Below are 23,858 nucleotides of genomic sequence, written 5' to 3'. Positions count from 1 at the left end.
AATTTGCGATCGCGCGCCTATCTCTCTCGATCGCTGGCGATCGATCGATCAATCGATCAATCGATTGTCGCAATTGTCGCGAGTTTCGGTCTCGTCGATTGGCAGCAGTGGTCACCGCCAGCCGCCACCGCTTGGCGCTCGTTGCGCTCGTGCACGTTGCGTCGGTCGCGCAACTCTGAATTGTTGCAACAAGTATACGGCGGTGCGGTAACGGACATTTTTCGCGGGGCCCGTTTAGAAAGGGCCGCCTGGAATTTCCGTCGAGTGTCTCTCGCGCGCGCGCGTGTCGTCCGACGCGCGCGTTAATTCGCGACCGTTCCGATCAACCAACCACGTCGATCCGCCCTTTCGCCGGAGACGAAGAGTGACCGACGACGCTGGAGTAACATCGGGCAGGACGCCTGACTCCGACGTAAAAGCGCGTAAATCCGAGCAAGAAGCCGTCGACGAAGTTCAGGTAATACGAAACGCTGCGGGCGAACGATTACCATAGGATAGGAAAGAGAATTCGAAGAGAAACGATGCGCACGGCGTACACGGTGCACTACCGTCGAGAATTAACCTTAACAGAACGTTGTTTTATTCAACAAATCAAATCGTCGGGCTCGGCGAGTAGATCCAATCGCGTTCTCGTGTCAAGGCCGATTTTTTTCTGCTCGTCCGATGCTACTTGTCAACATTGGTGTCACGCTCCGTGACATTATTGTGCCGAATTCAACTGTATTTTCAAACTAACCTTTCTCTCGGACGCGCCTTGGTTGTACCTTCGAGTAATCCTATTTTCTTAGTTTAATAGAATTATTTGAGATGTCAGAAAGACAACTGAGAGAAAAATGTTTACTATTTGTGACTATAATTGCATGGTAAAAGAATTAGAATTAGGAGCTCCAATTTCATAATTGTTATTGCTGTGTAATGTAATGATAATAACCTTGTGTTTACAGTGTTTCTACTAACTGTGAAAAAAATTTACTATAACCTGTAATAATTTCCAACATTAATGTAGTAAAATAACAAGACGGTGATGTGATGGGCGATAAAAATAAAATAAACATTTCTAACATTTATAGTAAATGCAATCATAATTATAGTGAATATAACTCTTTTTTAAACATTTATTTATTATTTACCTAAGGATAATAACTAATAGTTATGGTTTAAACAACTATAAATAGGTTTGCTTTCTGTTCCTGAACTTTCTGGACTAGTGGTGTATACTTAGAGTGAAATATGATGCATATGTTTGAAAGTGAAAGTGAGAAGAGAAGTTTTAGAGCAGTCTAGTACAAAAATAGAAAACAAACTTAATATATGTGCAAAATGAATTTTAATTTCTGTGTTAATGTTTATGTATGTACAGTGGTAGACAGTAGCGACACTTTTTTCGCAATGTAGCCTGCTCACTGAGTGATTGAATATAATTGATTTTTACCTGTGGATCCAAGCAATTTCGTTTGCCGCTCGATGAACAAGGCTGTATTTTAAAACCCATTAAAAAAAGTGTCACAACTATTCTGTCACCATTGTACATGTATATATATTGGGTAACTGTTACAGTTGCAGTCGGTAAGTCATCTTTAATGATAAAACATTGACTGAGGGATTGAAACTCATCCTGCATAGTTGGCAAAGAAAAGAATTATGAATTATAGTTAAATTATGGTAATTGCAACCATTTGTTTCTCTCAGTGTTTTTATGTCAAATATCTAATTGGTACTTATTAAGTCAGACATTTAAACTTGGAGCCTTCTGAAAGAAAAATAAATATATTCTCTTCTTTGATTATATATGCAAATAATAATATAATATTGAGTTGTAAGCGAAATAAAAAATATCTATTCATAATTGTTTGAATAGTATATGGAACATAATTAGGAGATTAATATTTACTTGCAATATTTAGTGATTTTATATTTTGCAATAAAGATGCTTTGACATCCTTTTTGATGACTAACATATGATTAATGGCATGTTTGTACAATGATAATTTCTAAGAATAATATATCTTTATATCTGTGATAAAAGAAACAATATCCTGTATCTGTTATATTAAGGCTCGATTTATAGTAGCGTACATAGATCAGTAATTTTCATATGTTAAGTGGTTTTAAGACACGTTCAAATTTAAATTCTGTTTTGTTTATTCAGGAAGAACATTTATATGTAAATAATTATTTCACAATTCTGTTCTAGGATAAAGAAATGTATCGAAGGAGGTAACAAATCTGGAAGACGAGATCATGGCAAACAGAAGGGACAAGTCCACGGGCTTTGTGAGTAAAATTATTCAATTTTTATGCATATTTATTTAAAGAAAACTTATTAATAAAAGAAATATGAGAAAGGAAAGTCAAATACAGTATGATATACTTAAAATTATATGATGTAGTTGTCATAAATCACGTTATTGACAAAAAAATATACATTAGGGAAGGAGAAATTGTTATTAGAATGTTTAAGATAATTTAGATTGATTTAGATTTTGATTTATGTATGTAGCAGCGTGTTGCTCCAAGATTTTAAGAATGCTTTGACTATACTTGACGAGCTAAAAGTTATCGAAAAAATTTTAAAACTGAAGACCTCTCTAGGTTTATTCATTTTTTGAATTATAATGGATTTTGCAGCAAAAATTATATTTTTCTGCAGTTTTAAATAAATAACTTTTTAACGAGTAAGCGGATCTAAATGAACTTTTGCATGAATATTTATTAGAGTTTTATTAGCATATGTAAAAATTTTGATGTAATTGGTAATGCTACTTTCTCATCAAATTTGCAAATAAGTATTGTAAAACACGCAATTTTACATAAGAATCAAGAGTAAACAAAAAAATTAAATAACTATTATATGAATAAGTAAATTGTGTTCAAATTTTACTCAGATACTCGGACGTAATACTAGAATATTTTATGAAATTTTTAGTAATGTTTTGAGATATAAGACACATCCTTAATTCAAATCATTTAAATCTGAGATTGGTTACGAAAGAAATTGTTATTTTGGAATCAAATTGCATCTCACTCTGTGCAAATAAAGCAATAATCGAATTATTCTTATACATTGTAATGTGTTCTCATAAATTTTAGATAGTTCTAGAACAACTTATATATTTTTTATTGCTTTACATCGCACATATTTTAACTCGAGTTGCAATATTGGAATGCTCTAAGCATTTCTACCTTTCCGCGCTTCTTATCTCGACAAGTTTTGCAACGATCATATAACGTTGGTATCAATGCTTTACCATTTGTCTATGAGCAACAGTCGCTGTTTCAGCATCAGCGAAGTGTGATAGAACGCTATTGATTCGTAATTTTTTTCCTCCGTCGTGTTCGTTATCGCGGATATCTTGTTCTATCGCTTAACAAATGTCATTTCTGCCTTGATTTTCTAACTCGATAACGTTTGATCGCGTAAACCGAAGTGCATGCGTCGATAATGTTACAAGTATAAATTAGACTCGGTAAGAACGGTCGGGAAGGAGCAAAAGAATGTCTGGCATCCAAAGAAGAAAGAGCTGGTATCATAAAGCCGAGGCCGGCATCAAGGTAGGGACGACTTTGGATCTCTACTTTCGGAAACCTGTTTTTGATAAAACGAGAGAAGTTTTTAAATTATATATGTATATTTACTTAGAAGAGTCGTTTAACATAAAAACGTAGACATTTGTAGAATCTGAAAATAGAAGATGATTCGTACCTAGTGTCCTGTAGTGTCCTATCGAAACGATCAAGCGCATTATAAAGTTAACGCGTATTAATGCGTATTATAAAATACGCGCTTTTATTATTTATTTATGGAGGAAAGCTGTTGAGAGAGAAAGACGGAAAAAGAGGAAGGAATGCACGCGAGACTTTTCACGCAACGCGATAAAACCTGCAGAATAGGAATTCCGTAGCGATACACCCGCCATGTACTACGTGGGCATACACGCCGAGTTTCCTGTTGTGTTATCGTATTTGTCACCATTTGTATCACCGTAGTGAAAACATTTAAAATACTACCATTTACGCACGACGATGAGTCGTTCTACTTTCAGCTGCCGCGCTTTTGTTTTTAATATCTATCCTTTTGCTCCTTTTATTCCCGCTCGAAATGATAATGCTCTATATTCAGTACGTTGTTCCTTCCACGTTGATAAGCAAAAATATTCTCATGCGACTTAAAGTTCGATTATCTTTGCGATATCAAAACTGCCATATTGCGAAACCTATCCCGTTATCAAACGGCGGTGATCAAGTTCTGCTTTACTCGAAATATATAAACAGAAAATTTTGTTTCGCGTTGTCGTTCAGAAAAGTTATAATAAAAGTAAATTACGTGTTTTTTTCTTCGTCTGTTTCATAAACCGCATGAAACTTAATTAGGAGTCAATACACGTTAATAATGTAAAAGCGTTTCGCGAATTTTACTCGCGGAAAACGGATGATATAAGCGAGAAAGTTGGGAACCGCTGCTTTGTGGTTTAACGCAATCCTCAGTAAAGAACGATGCATGCCCGATGATACGCACAACACACCCATAAACGCGATATCGTCGACCTTAGATGCGGCACAAATTCGAGCCGCATCGGCTTGCACTTCATGTCGAACGTGCGTATATAAAAACCGTATAAATTTTCGATTTTACGCCACGATTAGGATTATTAATTTTATTGTTAACGTCGAGCTTTATACAGTCTTCAGTAATACTCTTTTCTTGCGCTTTGCGTTTGGTTCACGTTGAAAACCTCTGGGTGCAAAAACCGGGTAACTGCACCTTTCGATACATGGTAGTTACGTAGAGCATTTAGTGTTCAGTGAATAGTGACAACGATTGATGCAACAGTCAGACATAGCTTGTACGGTGCGCTAAGCAAATTATATTTTTCTGTACGAATTTTCACCGCGGCGGCCAATAAAATTCTATCTACGTCCTCGGTGCAATTAACGCTTTCTATAAATTGAAGCGTATCGTGTATCATGTATCTTTTTGCAGCCACTAATTTTATTTAGTATCGTGTCTCGTGACGACACGCGAAATATTTTATAGAAAAAAAATTTTATAGAAAGTGAGGCCAGAATATACCTACACTGATTTCTAGTAATTTTTTTTTTATTATTATTATTATTTGCGTGCCACACATGAAAGTCTCGTTTAACGAGGATACCACATGGAAATAAAATCACCGGGATATATAATTCTTTTTTATACGCGTGCCTACATTGAAAAAAAAAATGTTCAATCCTATGTTCAAGTCAATTTATTTAACATCGTTTCCTCGATCTAGATAAGTATTATCCAGTATAAAATAATTTATTTTTAAATCTAGGAAATATTTTTTTTAAATCAAGGAAACTGCATTAAATACATTTACTTGAACATAACATTTTTTTTTTCTCAGTGTAACCCTAACTTCCGTGTTGATAACACGGAAGCAGATACGGCTTCGAAATCTGACAGATGTATTCAGCGTTAAGCATGCGTGGAGAACAGATGCGGAGGCGCTAAATCGGCATGCGTCTCTCGCGGAGACAAAGGCGCACCTTTCAGACGCGAGGATCATCTTCTCGGTAACGGGTGCGTAGGTCGAAGAAGAAGAAGAAGACGAAGAAGAAACAAAAAAGAGAAAAAAGGAAGAATCAGCTCGCGTTCGGCCTCCGCGTGCATACCCGTCGGAATTTCGCGTGACACCGTTTCGATCTCTCTCGTTCTCGCGCGGCAGAAGGCCGCTCGGATCGCTGGCGTCATCGCTCGATCGCTTCGCGCAAGTGAGATCATCGCGCGGCCGACTCGTATCATTTCTTCCGGTGTTGATCGGGAACGATTGAAGCCGCCAATTAACGCTGTCAGAGGCATTAACGCGCAAAGTGGCCTGAGAGAGATTTTTCTCAATCGCGCGCGAGTATCTTCTCATCTACGGCGGTGTCGATTGAACCAGGTAGCCGTTTACATTCGCGTATGTAGAGCGTTACGTAACACGACGCCGCGTCGAAATACAGCGGCAGCAGCATTCTGAACGTACCGAAAAAATTTGTGGAATTCACGTAAAGTTTCCTTCTTTTTTTTTCTTTTTTTATCATTTCTCGGTTTATTTTGTCAAGACTCGCGTCGCTTCAATGCGGAGATCCGTAATATATGATTATTACATGATTTATCTTTTTCTCATGGCACTGCAATGCGTATTTGTTTCGCGTGTAAAATGTACCACGCGACTCTGTGTAACATGATGTGAACAACATAATGCGAAGCCGGATCTACAATTATAAGAGTAACATGGTTAACCGATCTTGTTGATTGGATCACTCGCTGTCTGGAGCGCTCGCTACTCGTCGTGTAAATGTCTGGAGTATTTGCTGTTCGTCGTGTAAACACGCGGGATTCCGTAGACAGACCAGTCCTTAATCTCAAGGCTCGCAGGATGAAAAAGGCAGCGTGGTTCTTTTTCTTTATCGCATACTAACACCCATCTATGGAATATGCGTGCACGCGATAAAAGACGGCACCTGAGGACGTCTCTTGTCGAATTCGTGTCAAGTTTATACTCAGCGTGATCCACAAGGAGAAATGGGAAATTGAGAAAACGTGTTTGTTGATTAACGCGAGAGGCAGAAACACTATGAACATTGAAAATAATATAAAGTACTTAGCGTAACAACGGACAAAATAGTTGAGATATACAGAGATAACTATTGAGATATACAGAGATAACTAAAATATATATTTTCCTAAATTGTCCGAAATCATAATAAACCTAAATCTATAATCTATCTATTGGTTCATTGAAAACTGATAATTTGTTATTGCTATAACTTTTATAAAATGTATGTACATAGTTCGACGTAATTAATACAATAATCATTCTATTAAGATCATTAAGATCATTACAATTGAATGAAACTTGTTTCATTCAATTGTTACAATTATACAGTGTTATAAGAGATACATATTTTAAAATAACAAAATATAATTACAGTTGTTTGAAGGAAAATGTAACTAAATACAAATTATTTTAAATTATTTTAAAAATAAATTCAGATATTCAGATATATATAAATATAATAATATAAATATTAGTAATATATATTATTTATATATTTTATATTATAATAACTGATTTCTTTTTGGTATTAGAATTTATCCTCTAGACGTTCTTACTGATGTTGAAGAAGATAGAATTGTGTTTAATATTTTAAGAATTATATTATAATTATTCAAAGACTTCTTCGATTTATTATTCATTTAGAATTATTTTCAACATTGTTCTTTTTTATTGTAATAATGAATGTATTTTTTATGTATTTGAAATGTTATTTTAGATAAGATATAAAATAGAATGTAACTAGTAAACTTACAGTTATAATTACTGAATTAAGAAAAATAACTATAGTTACATAAGCAGATACATACAAAATGTATTTAGATACACTAATTATTTGTAGTTAAATACCTTATAACACTGCAATTATAATTTTGAATAGAGTAGAATATCATTTATTCGATACTGCTCATATCTTTGCTAATCTCAGAATTGAAATATTTCCGATATTAATCATTAATAACACTCAATATTGTTATGATAAAACGAAACATTGACATTAAAATTGTTTTTAAAAATCGTTCTTAAAAAGCGCAAGCTGTTTATAATAACCACACTGTTCGTCAAAACATTTGATCACTACGTCAGACGGGTGCTTTTTTCAACTTGTCGGAACCTCGTCTATTCGGAGCCGTGACGTAGTCGGTTAAGCACATTCCGCAATACGCAAGGATCCGCATGATTCACGACGGCGATCTATCCTTTTGGTCGGGGTCAGCCACATGATCGGCGTGAAAGGAGGCGGGAAGTGTGGGCAGACTCTATTGAATAATTTGAAAGCGGAGTCTGATACAATAGAGGAAGAAGAAGGAGATGATAATCTCCTCGAGTTTTATAACTTCTTTCGAACGTTTGGAGCGGGATAATTTTGGAGCAAATGAAGCGAGGTCGAAGCAAAACATCCTGCCTCGCGCAGGCGAAAATATTGTGACAAGATGGTCGGCAAGTTCATTTTCTTTGAGTATGGAATTTGCTGTCAAAACAAGAGACCCCGAAAACACAGTCAAATTAAGAGTCGGGGATGTCTTTTTATTAGAAGCATGACATCAGCCGCGCAAGAATAAACCTACCCGTCTGATTATAACGGCTGGAAGGGGGAAAATAAAGGAGAAAGTTTCTCGCAAGTTATGTCCAAAGTGGTGATCTCTCTTCCGTCCAATAGAACTGTCACTGTTCGATGCAGCGAGCTTATCATCCTGTCGCGGAAATTTGAATTGAAGAGAAAACGAACGGTAGAAATCAGGTCGTTAGCATTTTGGCAAGTTACATCAATTGCGACAATGTAAGAAGAAAAAGAAAAACAGTGAGAGCGCGAAGTCGAGCCATGTAATTAGAAGCTTAAATTACCCGTAAAAATTAGAGCCTTGCTTAGGCTATTTATCAAACAACACGATGATACCGTTTACGCGCATCATGTATCAATGACAAAGATTACACACGAGGATAGATAGTACGACGCTGATTCTAATCCTTTTTGGCACGCGCAATTTACACGCGACTTGCCGTCGCTGACCGACATTGGTCCAAGCAGCAGCACTACGCGTGGAAGAGAGGTTCTCGAAACTGGCACATCTCTCACGAATCTCAGACCCTGTTCGCTGATAAGCGGTCAGCGTGGAGAAGACACGGTTCCGCGATACGGGCGTACCGTAAGTGTGCGCGCCGGGACGCCCGGCGCGCGATCTCCTCTTCTTTTGGTTTCTTTAATTCCACGACGGTGCCGTTATGTTAATCTTATGTTACGGCCTAACTGTACCGAGGCTGTATACGCGCGCGCCTGTGGGCGCACCTTCGCGCGCGAACGAGACGGAATAGCGCCGGGGTAACGAGTCATCGATCAGCTATTATGAAATCGCGGTAAGCGATTCGCTGAAATTCGGCACGTGACAGATTACCTGGATCCTACCTTTATCTTCTTTTACTTTGTCTCTTTGGATCCTCGCAATCACGCGATCGCAGTTGGGTGCATCGAAGAATTTTCTTTGTTTTTTTTTAACCATGATTTTTTTTATCCCATTTAGCGCTGAACTTTTTTTAATGTAAATAGTCATAATTGACTTGTTTTCGAGCAACAACTAATTAGCAACTGAGATAGCAACGTTTGCTTCAAATTAAGTTTTAGGAACGCAAATAGAAATAATCACATTCTTTATTCAACTTTAATTTTAAATTTTATTTTTAATTTTTGTCTATTCTTTCTAAAGATACTTATTGTTCAACATTTAATAATAAATATCTTTGTTAAATATTTGTTAAAACAAAAATTCACTGCAACTTGAATTGGTACACTGAAAAAAAAAGTCAAAGCGTTAGCAAGCAATTATTACTTGCGACATTTTCTTCGATATTTATTAGTTATAAAAAAATTTGTGATGATGTAATATACATTTCCGTGAAATATACCTCATTTTTTAATTAATTGGTTTACTTGATACAAATAAAATTTTATTTTGCCGTATTTAAATAAAGATTAATTTTAATAAAAGAGAGACTACATCTCACAAATTAATTTTTAAATATCATTGTTTTTTTTAGTGTAGACAAAAGAAAATGTATGAAACTCGCGATACTTCGGATGCGGAAACAATGTAAAATGCGTTACGACCGTGAAGGCATGAGCTGTGACGGTAATCTTTCACGAGGAATCAAAGAAGTTTGTCATTCGGATTAGTGAGCGAACTTTCTACAATTGCGGTAGTTTCGTGTCGCGAATCGTTTCTCGTCGCGTTGGATCTAATCTCGAATGAGCGTTGCTCGTATCGCGGATAATTTTTTTTCGCGATTGTGCGAAAATCTACGAGAATGATAAAAGAATTACTTTTAAGTTCAATGAAAAATAAGATTAATGTTATTTTCACTAATTCGGAGAAATCGTTAGAGGATAATGATAATTTGTGTTAATTATGAATGAAATGTTTGTCATAATAGCCGTATCGTGCCGTAGATTTATTTCAAGAAAAATGAGACTGAAATTTTATATAATTACGCGGTATGAGCCATATTAATTACGTTAATTAAAAAAAAAATGCTGAAGAAAGTGATATGGTTACGTGAGCCACAATCCATGCACAGTACTTTGGTACGAGGAAATACTACTTATTGTAAGTTTGCCTTATCATTTTTCGTGAGGTGCGCCATTATCGTGCTGAACACCAGATAATAATTTAATAAATGATCTCGTCCGAGCGCTAACTCATAGCGCTAACTCACGGTTAGATCGGAACGATAGGAGAAGGGATGGGTACAGTCGAACGTCGTGGACCGGCGATAATCGCCAGTCAGTTTGTTGCCGTTCCTTCGTAAGTGCGGTTCTCCTTCGGAGAGGTCTCTTCTTCCTTTCCTCTCTGTTCGTTACTCTCCTCTCCGACGTAATTCGCGAATGCGCGAGTGCGACTGTGAATAATGCATTACGTGGGAAAAATGTTATCGTGAGAATTCTCCGGAAATAAAGAAATAGCAGTGATAATTGTGAATGAACACAATATTAAGCGCTTGACATTTATCGCAAACGCGAGTTTCTGCAGTCGTTGATAAGAGTCGGGTTCTTAATATTTCGTTACGGAAAGAACTGTTTTCCTAAAGTATCTATTAAACACTTTGGATAGATCTGAAAATTTTGTTAAAGGCGGTTAAAATAATTGGATTCTCAGATTGCATTGCTGGAATGCCAAAATTTTTTTGCAGTATTGCTCATCATGCTTGGACATCCATCACAATTATCTTGACAATCCATTAAAATTATTTTCAGATCTCATGGCCAAATATTTAAATACTTTCATAAAATCATTCTTTCCGTATCGCAAGTATCTTTGTCCGTGGATCATAATGATATATTCGTTACTAGCGATTATTACATTTCGATAATATATATTTTTTTATATTATTAACGTGCTTCGATTTTTTTTTTTTTTTCGATAGAACGAGGAGAATTTGTTGAACCCTTCAGTGGAACTTCTCTCAAAGTTCATCAGTCTAGAACAGCGTCATCTGTCACGACTATCACTTATCGAGCGGCCGCTCTACCCACGTTAATTTGTCCCGCGGATCGGCGTATCAGTTGCGTGCGTGTACGTACGCATCAACTACTTTTCCGCACTGCTGTCCCGCTGAAACGCGCGTTCGATCGTTCTGTTTCACCGCGAGCGAGTCGAATTATTCCGCTCCGTTCGCGAAGGCGAATGCAGAATGTGGATGCAATGCTGCACGATCGTAGACGCGGAAACGTCGTCGACCGGTGTTTTCGCCGAGAGGGAATAGCGGCGACGCGTTTTGAGGCCGGCTGCTGCACGCGAAAGTTGACGGCGGCTCTCCCGGGCTGGAAAAGCCGCGCGTCTTTTTTCATCCCGACGTCCTCGAGGCCTGAATAAAAAGGAGCTGTGAAAAACGCGTGAATAAGTGTCGCGACGCGGGCGGTCCTAAAAATAAAGGTGCGTCCGCGCATCGCTACGTCCGAATCGACTTGGACTCGCGACCTTACGCGCGTGTCCGATGTGAGTCACTCGTCGAAGAATTAATCGTCCTCGAAGTGTCATCGCGAGCACGTCGCAATGATTACGGACTGGGTAAGCTTTCGTACCGACGTTAAATCGGAAAATTGGCGGTTCGCGTCAAATTAAAAGCTGCTTGTACTCGTTTACCTTTATTATTTACCGAAGAATCCAAGATGATTAGAATCTTGGACACTTAATCACACAAGAGGGAGAGAAAATAATTTAAGTTAACATGGGAAATCTTGATATATTAACGCATTAACACCCGTCATTCGCTTAGCGTTTTAAGTTTTTGCGTAATCATAATAGCTATTAATAGTCAGCAATTAATTCCGTTGTGCGAAGTCGCTTTGTCATCTTTGCAGATATTACGTGCTAGTCGTGCTAGTTTTCCATCGTATAAAATTAAAACTTTTGCATTCGCGGGATCAACGTCATCATTAATATTATAATCAAAGTTGCCACTGCAGCAAAAGGCTCATCAATGATAAAATATTCTACAAAGTTTTTGCAACGATCGTATCGCGAATGAGAAGTCCCGCGTTCGCGAATGAGAAGTCCCGCGTTAACGTGCGATTTATTATTTAATAATAAAAGTTTTTATTTTCTCGCACGTAACGCGAGAAACGTTAGCGTTTACCGTAATCGAGGGCCGTCGTTAGACGGTCTACGTGTACATCGTTGTTCAGTTATATTATTCAACGTTCGAGCAGCCAAAGAGTCTATAAAGGCAGCAATTAATTCCACGTGCGCGTGCTACTTCTTGTCACGTCGTTATTACGATTCGTAGCCTCCGGTCGCGTCGACCGGGACTCGAATTTCGGAGCGGATTTTAGCCTACGGTGTTTAACCGGCGAAGAGGAGACGACGACGTGGCAAAGTCCTTCGGTCGCCTTCTTCCGCAACCGCGTCGTCGCGCGTCAAATGCGTTGCGTATCGCATAAACGTGTGTCCAGTTATCTCGCGGTAAGCGGACGGAATAATTGCTTCCAGCTTCGGAGCGCACACGATTTTTCGCATCATCTCGGGAAAAATCCGACGTGCTTCCGAGCACGTCGTCCACGAGTCATGAACGATGAGTTGTCGGTTGGATACGGTTATATCATCGTTAAACTCGCAAGCTCGTTCCGTTACCGCAAAGGAAAATATTTACAGTGGGTGCTCGGGTATTGGAATGCAGTTTATCGAAACGATCGCGCGGCCCGAATTGAATTTGCGCTCGATTCGAGGCCGGACTCCTTGGATTCGTGTCAACGTTACTACCGTTACGGTTCGTATTGCTTTCATCGATCCCGAAACCGGGAGCTCTGGTAGATCTCTAGTCTCAAGACACCTGTGTATTCCGCATAAGATATTTGTTCCCACAGATAAAAATTGTTAGATCTTCATTGAGCGCTCCGAAGTTTCTACGTTCTATAAACCTTGTTTTATATCGAAGTTTTCATCTTATTATCCAGACACGGGTGTTTATTATTGTGTGAAGAAATCCGAATACTGCATGCAGGTGCTCTAGAAAATCAGTTTAATGATAGTGAAAGCGATACTCTTCCTCAAAGACAGCTTTTCTTCTGACTAAACTACAAGCACTTAAACTACAAGCGATTAATTTCTGACGAATAAATCGAAACGTGTAAAATTGTTGTTGCAGTTGGACACATGGTTCGGCCGGCCGAAAAAGTCCGGTCGCGGAGGTGGCCCGCGTGGCTACGCGGGCAGCAACACCATGCCCAGGCCGCACTCCGGCGACGATATCAACGAGATCGAGCAACAGCGTTGCATCATCGAGAGGATGGATGAAGACACTGTGAACGATAGATTCGAGGAAATGCTGGTGTGTATGTCGTACATATGTTTCATATAGGGTGAATCATTAAAAGTATTACAAACATAATTTTTTTTTAAAAGCAACTACATGATTTTTTTTAGATCAATTGATTTATCTTGTTGATCTGTGCATAAAAGTATTTTGATAACGATTATCAAAAAGATCACTAGTTTACGAGAGATATTTTTATATCAAAATATTATCAGAATTACGTAATAAAATATTTCTATTGACTTTTTGATCTTTTGATCTTAATATTTTCATATTCAGAATAATTGAAAGAATATTCTGTAAAAAAATCATATAATTCTATTAAAAAAAATAAGGTGACTTTTAGATCTTGAAGCTCTATCTAGAAAAAATTAATTTTTTTTTTATAACTGATGTTTCAATACCAAACAGTTGATGGGAAATAAATTTCATACTTTGCTTGGTTTTAGAAATAATCGTTTATAATATCTTTAGTGATTCATTCGATATATTCTGATAGAGTTTATAGATTTTTTACTCTGGCAGCATAAAATATTTGAAATCGATTTTTTATTTCTTTGCTCTGTACGTTTCGTATCAAAAGTTCAAGTCATGAAAGTTCAAGTCATGTGTTCAGTAATTGTGAAATAATATAAAACATTACGTAGGCCGAACGATATCTTGAAAGAGTAAAAAAATTTATCGTCATTTTTTCTGTTCAGGCCAACATGAATCTAACGGAGGAGAAGAAGGAACCATTGCGTCAGCAGTCAGAGTCGAAGAAGAAAGAAATGCTGGTGTTGCACTATAAGGGCAGCATACAGGATAATCGATCAAAATTCGACAAACCTGCGGACTACATACAGTACTTGGCGCAGCCCGATTTGAGCGTTAACAAGATCTACAACTGCATCGAATCCCTCAGGATTGCACTCACTAACAACCCGCTCAGCTGGGTACAGGAGTTCGGCACCAAGGGTCTCAAGCAGGTTCTGGCTACTCTCAACGAGTGTTATCGAAAGTAAGTGAATCTTACATACTCAAACGCGAGATGTCCCATAGCATTTAGGCCGACTCTTAAAAATGCATAGTTTATTCTAACATTGATATTGTTCTATTCCAGTGCCTTCATATATTACGATAGGTAATTCATGTAAAAGTACTATTCGCTTGAATGTCTTTTTGCGATAATATTTATTACATTGAATATTTCTTTACCGCTTTTACATTATGTACGAACGAAGTTTTTGCTATATAGTAACAATATAAACAGTTTAATTTTATTTCTACATATTATAAAAGAGTTTAATTAAAAATTACTCAATTTGTGTTCAGTTAGCAAGATATTCTTAATTTTTATTTAATTATTACTTCAATTATTACTTTGCATGATGCTTATGGCAGAATTTATTTCGAAACCCATGCTGCTTATGACCGAATTTATTGTATTGCGAGAATTGTGTTATTTTTTATTAATGAAAAATTTGTTCTCCCTTAGCGACAACCGTTACGAGCGGATACAATACGAATGCATTCGCTGTTTAAAGGCTATTATGAATAATACCGTTGGTATAAAGGAGATGTTGGCTCATCATGAGGCTCTTACCATCGTGGCCAGGTCGTTGGAGCCGACGAAGCCGTCCGTAATGTCCGAAGCTGTAAAATTACTTGGCGCTGTTTGCCTGATATCCAGCGACAGTCACAAAAAAGTGTTAGACGCGGTTACTATGAACGGCGAATTCAAAGGTCGCGAAAGATTTTTGCCAATCGTACAAGGTTTGATGAACAAGAAGAATGAAAATTTAAGGGTATGTATATTTTATTTATTTTAGTATATATTTTTTATTAGAAACTTGCGTGATTTTAATCATTGTATAAATAATATTTTGCTTTTCTATGACGGAATCAGATCAAAAAACGTAACATTGTCTAGGAATACTTTTTTCCATATGTATAGTTGTAAAACATTTTATTGCATCATTAAACTAATATTTTATATTTTGTATAAATTATCATAAATTAAGTTAAGAAAACACATTAACGAAGTTAGTATAATTTAACGGTGAAATATCGCAATGTTTACAAATATAAAAATATTGATGAGTCACTTAAAATGAAAAGCCTGACTAATTAATTTGATGTTAAAAAATATCTCTTTTAACTTTATATTATTTTTACGCTCTGTAGGTAGTGTGCCTTCAACTCATAAACTCGATAATATCATCCGCGGAAGACCTAGATTTTCGCTTACATCTGAGGAACGAGGTAATGCGAGTAGGTCTAGCTGACATTCTTGAAACATTAGAGAAAGATGAGTCGGAAGACTTGGCGACGCATTTGAAGATCTTCAATGATCACAAAGAGGAGGATTATGAGGAATTTGTACAGAGATTTGACAATGTACGTTTAGAATTAGATGACGTTAACGATTGCTTTGAAGTAATAAAAAATATGGTGATGGACACCTCCGCCGAGCCGTACTTCTTATCTATACTTCAACATCTTTTATTTATTCGAGATGATGCTCTGGTTCGGTAAGTACATGTATATGAACGCATTTACTTTGATTGTTGCGATTTGAATAATTAATATGTAAATTTGTTTATGTCTAATAATTTGATTTTTAATTATTTTGTATTTTTTCATTTTTTAGACCGGCGTATTATAAAATGATCGAGGAGTGTATATCGCAAATTGTATTGCATCGTTCAGGCTGTGATCCGGATTTCAGCGCGACAAAACGCTTCCAGATTGACGTACAACCGTTAATCGATACCCTAGTCGAAAAGTCACGGGCCGAGGAGGAACGTCGATTGGTGGAGTTAACGCAAAAGTTAGAGGAAGCTATAGCTAGTAGGCAAGAAGCCGAAGCAAAGCTTCAGCATGCGGAAAACAAGATCACAGAACTGGAGCAAGGAACGGGGAAGCCTAGTGGTCCCGTGAGTATACATATGATATTTTTATATTGATTAAATCTTTTTTAAAGATATATGTGCGTTCTCGTAAATTGAATAATCTTAAAAATATTCTTTTGTTGCATATAAATATATAGAGGACTGCTGTATGTCCGCCTCCGCCACCTATGCCCGGAATGGGCGGTGGACCACCACCACCACCACCTCCACCTTTTCCTGGTGGCCCACCTCCACCACCAATGCCTGGAATGACATGTCCACCTCCGCCGCCTATGCCTGGCGCGAAAGGACCTCCACCTCCACCTATGCCTGGAATGGGAGGAGGACCTCCACCACCACCTATGCCAGGAATGGGCCCTCCACCACCACCGATGGGAGCATTATCTCCACCACCTCCGGCGATGCAAGTTTTACCTCATGGGCTAAAACCGAAAAAGAAGTGGGAAGTAGATGGTCCACTGAAAAGAGCGAATTGGAAAGCGGTATGTGTAATTTATTTATGTTTAATCAAATTATTGTTGGTAGAAAGTACAATACTTGTTTGGATATTAATTATTTTTTAGGCTAATATATGTCCTACTATGTAAAACTTTGTGATGTTTCAGATTTTGCCTCACAAATTGACAGAAAAATCGTTCTGGACAAAAGTACAAGAAGACAAATTGGCTAGCCCAGAAATATTGGATGGCCTCGCGCAGAAATTTGCATCGAAACCGAGTGGAAAAAGAATGGATGATGTAGTTGATAAGTAAATTTCATTTCAATAATTAGCATTTTTATTTCGTACGTACTCGTATACGTGTATATAGAATATTAATGAACTTTTTGTATACATAGGTCAGCCCCAACGAAAAAAGTAAAGGATCTCAAAGTTTTGGATGGTAAGGCGGCTCAAAATATATCAATTCTTCTCGGTGGCACCCTAAAGCACATGCCTTATGTGGAAGTGAAAAGATGTTTATTTAGATGTGAGGGACCAGTCATTTCTGATAATATATTGCAAGGTTTAATACAGTATTTACCACCGCCAGATCAACTGTCGAAGTTACAGATGTACAAGGATCGGTACGATGACTTGACTGAAGCAGAACAGTTTTGTGTTACGGTAATCTTACTTGATTTTTTTTCTACAATATATACATTTTTATCTTACTCCGAATTTGAAATTTACAAATATCAATTTTACAGATATCTACGATAAAAAGGTTACTGCCCAGATTGAGATCATTAAGCTTCATGCTGCGGTACGAGGAATTAGTACAAGATATAAAACCTGACATAGTGGCGGCTAGAGCGGCATGCGAAGAAGTAAAGAAAAGCAAAAAATTTGCACGGATTCTCGAGTTAATATTATTACTCGGAAACTATATGAATTCTGGTTCCAAAAATGGTCAAGCGTTCGGATTTGAGATTAGTTTTCTTACAAAGGTTTGTTCTGCAGTATGTAGTGCAAATTGCTTATTGTCTCGACGCTGTTTCACGATGTACATTTCTTTTTAGCTTACCAGTACTAAAGACATCGATAACAAACAAACTCTTATGCATTACTTGGTGGATACCATAGAGAGAAAGTTTCCGGAATGTCTCAGCTTCGTTGAGGAATTAGCACACGTAGATCGCGCCAGTCGAGTATCTTTAGAGAACGTTCAGAGAACGTTACGTCAAATGGAGACCAATATCCGTAATCTCGAACAGGATCTCACGAATGCTAAAGTTCCGCAATGCGATGAAGATCTATTTATAGATGTCATGAAAGTATCCTTTACTAATTCTTTGTTACACAATAACAACTAATAACATCTATGAATGTTCCGTATTGATTAAAGATATTTCCTTAACAATGCTACTTTATAGCCGTTCGCCAAGAAAGCTAGGGAATCTTACGAGGTTTTGCAGAATATGTTCAAAAATATGGACTCTTTGTACACTGACATCTCCGAATTCTTTTCCTTCGATAAACAGAAGTACACCATAGAGGAATTCTTCGGCGATATCAAGACGTTCAAAGACGATTTCTTGGTAAATGCACGCTAGTTTGGACTGCGTTACGTCGCAGTCTATTCAATCACTATCTCTAATGCGATATTCTCACCGTAGCAATCGCAGAAGGAGATAATCAAGCTGAAGGAAGGCGAAGAAAAACAGAGACGAGCGAGAGAAGCGCGCGAGAAAGCAGAAGCGGAAAAAGCGGCGCGAGCCGCGCGTAAACGCGCCCTAGTCGATATGAATGCACACGAGACGCAGGAAGGTGTCATGGATAGTCTGATGGAAGCGTTACAAACTGGATCGGCCTTCAGTCGACCGGACCAACGACGCAAGCGACAAACCCGCGTAGCTGGTGGTAAGTTGTATAGGACATACATCGGGCAACAAGTAGTGAAGAAGGACCAAGCAACTCAAGCATGTATATTTAGTAATACCTTAAACAATTCGACTAAATTAACGCACAGATATGAAAATCTAACTCCAACTGAAATCATACGACGTGATATACTTCCAAACAGAATTATGGCTCAGATACGCGCGGCGAGCGATTCCACGAACTTCTTTACGCCGGAAGAAAATCAAGACCTCTATAAACGAATGCTCATAGATGAGGCGAAAAAGACGCCTAGACAGACAAAGTATTCGTCCAGAGTCACGTTTTTTCAAAAAAAGAAAATGTGCAGCCGTTGTAATAACGCATATTACATGGCAATGCCGGTATCCAACGAGACACCAAAAAGAGATATTTTGCTAAAAACATTCAGAAATTTGGAGTCCAGATGCGTTAAGGATGTTGAATTGGATTCGAGCCCGCTAGTGGGTAAAAACATCTCTATTGATCGAGCATGTATGCTTAGTCCTGTTAAACAAAGACACGTCGTAGTTAGCAAGATACGCAAGAGAAACAGCATCGTGCGCCGCACCATATCGAATCGCAAACGTATACGTGCGAACAATACAATCGCAAAACGCCGTAGATCGCACGCTTATTTGCAAAGTCCACCCAGTATGAATACCACTATGCCATCAAATGTGAACACATCAGTCGTAAACACAAATTCTGTAAATCAAAAGCTATCAAAATCGATCGACGGTCTTTATACTAAGATATTCAAACCGGCGTTCGTTCCAATGAAAAAACTTTTAAGATCGAAAAATTTCGAAAATCTGACGCGATATGACGAAAATCAAAACATACAGGATTTGAGAAGCGTGGGATTCGAAAACTCGAGCATGTCTATTCAGCTTTCGAGTAGCGAACAGATAATTGATGCGCCATCGCCGCTAGTAACAGAAATAAGTGGAGTTATGCTGTTATCGGAAAATAGCCCATTGTATTTAATAAAGTCAAATTCCACTCGTGCTAGTACAAAAGGTTTAAATGCGTCCGGGGAAATTTCTGAACACCTTGCAAACACATACAAGCAATTCACTCCGGAAGCAAGCAATTCAGGTTCAAAAATTAATTATGATAAATTAAGAAAACCAAAGGTTAGATCGTGGAAAAAGAAATGGAAGTTTTGGCAAATACCGACAAGTACCATATAACTGAATTGTATGTTGTTTTAGTACAAGACTGATGATGAAAATGGAAAGACTGACAAGAGAAAAAAATCTCTTTAACTCTATCATTGCGAAAAAAATTTGTTCTAAAAGGCGTTAAAAGATGCATGCTCTAAAAGTTGTTTGATTTTTTTCCATTAAGATAGGCGACGTTTTCATCTTAAAAGCAGCATGTCGTTGCAATAATATTTTCACGCTATAATTCCGAGTAATTATATTTTTAGCGAATACAATGTACAAATTATATCTTGCACTAGTCATGTTAATTAGTAATCTTTTACGTTTTTTTATTTATTTTGAAAGTAGCTAGATTCAAGTATAGTTTTGATGCAATGTACAATACATAAATAAAACTTTTACTTGCCCATGAATTTCTAACTAGACGTGTCCTACGAACTATTCAAGACTGATAATTTGTGTAAGGGATCTGAGAGTTTGCAATATTTTCATGTAGCATATAAATATTTAATTATAATGTTAAAATTTTTTAAGCAAATGAGAATGAATATTTGTAATGGAAAGTTTTATATACGTATTTGACACGCGCAAATATAATTTTATTGATTACTGCAGAAATTATGAAAATGCAAAATAAGATAGAGATAAAGTCGAGATGCCTCTGTCACATAACACGTCATTTCGATCATATATATATCTAGACTACAAAGTTCAATGAGATGTAGGCGGACATGTAATTTTCAATTTTTTTTTATTATTGATGATTGTAATATCATTAAAGTACTCCTAACACCCGTTTCTTTGTAAAAATTTAAATTATCATGATTGTTTATGTGTATTTTTTTTCTTGCTTCAAATTTGAAGTGTGACATAAAGCAAACGAGTTTTTAATAAAACATGTATCAAAGACTGTTTTGTATAAAAACTTATATATATTTTTTTGTAATTAAATGCAGAGTAACGAGTTATTTGCTTGTCTTAATCTTGTTTTCCTTGATATGTGTTCAGTGTTGTAAATTGTATGTATCATTTAATGTAAAGATATCCTGGAATGTCGGTACATGAATAATGTATAAAATGACGTTCCGTTCTTCTTTCGTGCAGTAATTATCGAACAAACATCTTATAAAAACGCTTTTTTCAAGATACGCTCCTCTAGTACAGAGTGCAAATTCTATTACTCTAGAATAATATCAAGCTTACTGGTAATGAGTTCAACTCTGCTTTAATTTTACAGCGGAAAGGAGAGCGCAACTAAATAGGAGTCGATCGCGTACTGGATTAGTCGGAACTGGCTTATTAGGGAGAGAACTTTCGACGTAAGTATTACCATATTAATCGTAAAAGGAATCCGCGAATGAGACACGCTCGAGTGGAACGCCCGGTCTCTTACCTGCGTATTACACGCAGGTACATGTAACGCACGTTCAACTGTTTCCGGAAAATTTATAGGATCGTTGTCAATTCCAAGTTTCGCTCACTTTACGAACAATTTGCTCGCTTACCGGAAAATACATAACGATTATACAGAAACATCTGTTTTTAATTTTACTAGTTATATGTCAATGTTTGCTGCGTACACGAATAATAACTTTTTATACATTTGCGAAAAAATAGGTAATGGTCTGCGGTAATTTTTAATAGATGTAATAATGATAGAGTTAGATAATTTCTTTCTGAAAGTATTAAGTGCTATAATTGACTCTTCGTGTACTTCCTGTGTGATTGCTGGCCTTTGTTGATATTTGACTTCTCAAATACATACACACTTGTCACCTCACCTTAACCAACTCATTGTTGTTTGCAGAGAGCTTCTAAGTTCGGCTTAACCTACCGGAATACATCCTGTTTCCGTCCCAAACTCGCTGCTGTGATGATTTTACACGCATCGCATTGAAACAATAGTGAACGCGGTGAGGCCATCATGCAGCACGATTAATCGATATTCTAAAAAAGATAGAGGAGGACGAAGAAGAGCGAAATTCCACGATCCTCCGGCCTAGATTGAATTTTTGCGATTCCAAACTTGAGTAACAGAGTCTTCCTTACGTAGTTAAATATTCGATTTTGTAGGTATTTTGTACTTGTACAAATATATAGCTAACGGATTTCTATAACGGAACGAATGCTTGCGTTGATACTCGCTAGGATGAGCGCGAGAATTTATTCCGTAGAAGATGACTTCGAGACGACGCGAGAAGGAATTCATCACCAGCAAACGCATTTGTAAATACGCATAAGGTAAGTGCTGGTGACGAATTGGCAATTTGTTGAAACTGCTTCTCGACGCAGTTCGACACACTCGCACCGCACTCCAAGCATTTTTACTGCCGTCTCTGTAAAAAGACGGTGGACTTCGCATTTATTTATGTACGTAGTAGTATGTAAATATATTTCATCTCGAGAATTATTGGTGTATACATGGAGATGCTGCGACTCGAAAATATTCCGACATTACGAGATGTACTTGTAAAAATTATACATTTCGGGAGCAGTAATTTTTCGATTACCTATGCGCCTTTCCGATATTTTTAGTGAAAATATTTCGTATGCACAGACATTGCTATACGATGCGACGGAGAAGATTTGTAATTATCGCTTATTTCGACGTTACGAAATGTAGGCGGTAATAGCAATTTATCGTAATGACTCTCTCGCTAGCTCGATAAAACGTTCGCAAAGCGTGCATAACTTGATGTTTACATCACTCGTTGCGCATTTAATTCTCAATAAGAATATTTACAGTCTATTCGAAACACTTCGTTGTATAAAGAAATATTTGTACAAATTCACGCACAACTTTGCGGCATATTTTTAATAAATGGCTTTACTCTTGTCTATCTTTTTTAAAAAGGCACTTGTATCTGCATTTTTAAAACTGAGACATTTCATTGTCGACGTAATGGCATTAATCTAGGATCAAAAAAGAACTGAAATTATTTTTAAGGAAAACGGCTTATTCGACGCAACGTTTCGCGTTTTGTGATAATTAACGAGTCCGATAGCAGACTTACAATGTTCAAGTGAACTTTCAACGCCGGTGAAAGAAACTTAGGGAAAGAAAGAGGGAGAGAAATCTCCGAAAATGGAAAACGGCAATGTGTGAACACTACGAATCCAATTTAGCAATGATAAGTTTAGCAACAAATTAATAAATTGGCCATTGAGACGTTTTGTACATGACACTGTTTTCTTATCATATTTTACAGATGAATGAAGATATGATTGTCGACAGGTCAAAATTGCGCATGAAATCATCGAAATGTAAAAATATATAAATTGTAAGATACTAACAGAAGATTTTTGCTAACTTTTACGCGGACGTCGGATTCGAGGTGTTGACAGAGGACCGGTCACTGGTTTTCGGCGATGGACGATTCGGGTGTTCGAACAGGTCAATCTCGATTATTCTGATGTCACGCGCGAGAAAAAAAATAATAATCGTGTAAATAATGATCCCGGATGCGACCGTTCGTGAGTGACACACGACGGGAAATCTCGCTATTGTGGGATGGATGCGACGTTGTATCGTTCAGTTAGCCAACAGGTAACCGCGCGGTGGGGCGGCTATGCCAGGCACGATCGAAATGTCTAGCGAAAGGCGACGTAACGAGCCGGTTCTCGGAGCTGGTAAAAATCGCGGAAGTATGTCCGCGGGTACAACGCCACGTTCGCGTTTCCCGCGCGGCTGAGTTTTGGATGGACAGCTGGGTATCCCTTGCATCATACCGGTGACGAAAACGAAGGTCGTTACGTGGCCACTTTAGGCACATATTATTTATGTACATTCTAGCACATGCTTCTGCATCAAGCGATTTTCCAGAGTAGGATAGAGACGGAGAAAATGCCAGCCGTATATTTCCCCGAGATGATCGCACGTACTTGTACAGGAAAAAGAAAAGAAATTACGAATTGTAAATCACGTTGCTTATCGGTTGAATCTCGTAACGAATGAATGTTAATATTCCAGAATTAGATACGTAAATTAAGAACCTAAATTAAGGACTAATTGTATCTATATTGTGAATATACGCGGATCTAAATAATATCAATGCATCTATTACTATTA

At 37.4% G+C, this 23,858-nt stretch overlaps 1 protein-coding gene across 9 annotated transcripts; it reads left to right on the top strand.

The window, feature by feature from the left end:
• The first annotated feature begins 136 nt into the window (after positions 1 to 136).
• On the top strand, positions 137 to 23,858 carry LOC105202582 (protein diaphanous). 9 transcript variants are annotated; one of them, XM_026130358.2, is made up of 16 exons: positions 12,195 to 12,842; positions 13,221 to 13,403; positions 14,090 to 14,388; positions 14,491 to 14,511; positions 14,866 to 15,175; positions 15,555 to 15,901; positions 16,021 to 16,306; positions 16,420 to 16,764; positions 16,888 to 17,030; positions 17,120 to 17,387; positions 17,471 to 17,710; positions 17,783 to 18,037; positions 18,137 to 18,301; positions 18,380 to 18,623; positions 21,027 to 21,108; positions 21,597 to 23,858. In XM_026130358.2, exons 1-16 carry the CDS (start codon positions 12,648 to 12,650, stop codon positions 21,616 to 21,618), a joined length of 3,405 nt encoding a protein of 1,134 aa, XP_025986143.2. In that variant the 5' UTR covers positions 12,195 to 12,647; the 3' UTR covers positions 21,619 to 23,858. The 9 variants fall into 9 exon arrangements, with proteins under 9 accessions (XP_025986140.1, XP_039307447.1, XP_039307446.1 ...); XM_026130355.2 differs by lacking the exons at positions 12,195 to 12,842; positions 21,027 to 21,108; positions 21,597 to 23,858 and adding exons at positions 137 to 457; positions 2,195 to 2,274 and having other exon boundaries at positions 18,380 to 20,757; XM_039451513.1 differs by lacking the exons at positions 12,195 to 12,842; positions 21,027 to 21,108; positions 21,597 to 23,858 and adding exons at positions 1,644 to 1,662; positions 2,195 to 2,274 and having other exon boundaries at positions 18,380 to 20,757.

Source organism: Solenopsis invicta, chromosome 7 (genome assembly GCF_016802725.1).
Source record: "Solenopsis invicta isolate M01_SB chromosome 7, UNIL_Sinv_3.0, whole genome shotgun sequence".
In the NCBI taxonomy this organism is placed as follows: Eukaryota; Metazoa; Arthropoda; class Insecta; order Hymenoptera; family Formicidae; genus Solenopsis; species Solenopsis invicta.
The sequence above is the reverse complement of the archived record's forward strand: the minus strand, read 5'-3'. Positions and strand labels throughout refer to the sequence as shown.

What these genes read in the sequence shown, in the direction of transcription:
- LOC105202582 (XM_026130353.2), top strand. Translation starts at nt 12,648, where the DNA reads ATGAGTTGTCGGTTGGATACGGTTATATCATCGTTAAACTCGCAAGCT. An exon ending in CGAGATGATGCTCTGGTTCG is followed by an intron (nt 15,902 to 16,020) that starts GTAAGTACATGT and finishes TTCATTTTTTAG; the next exon opens with ACCGGCGTATTATAAAATGA. An exon ending in TATTTATAGATGTCATGAAA is followed by an intron (nt 18,038 to 18,136) that starts GTATCCTTTACT and finishes GCTACTTTATAG; the next exon opens with CCGTTCGCCAAGAAAGCTAG.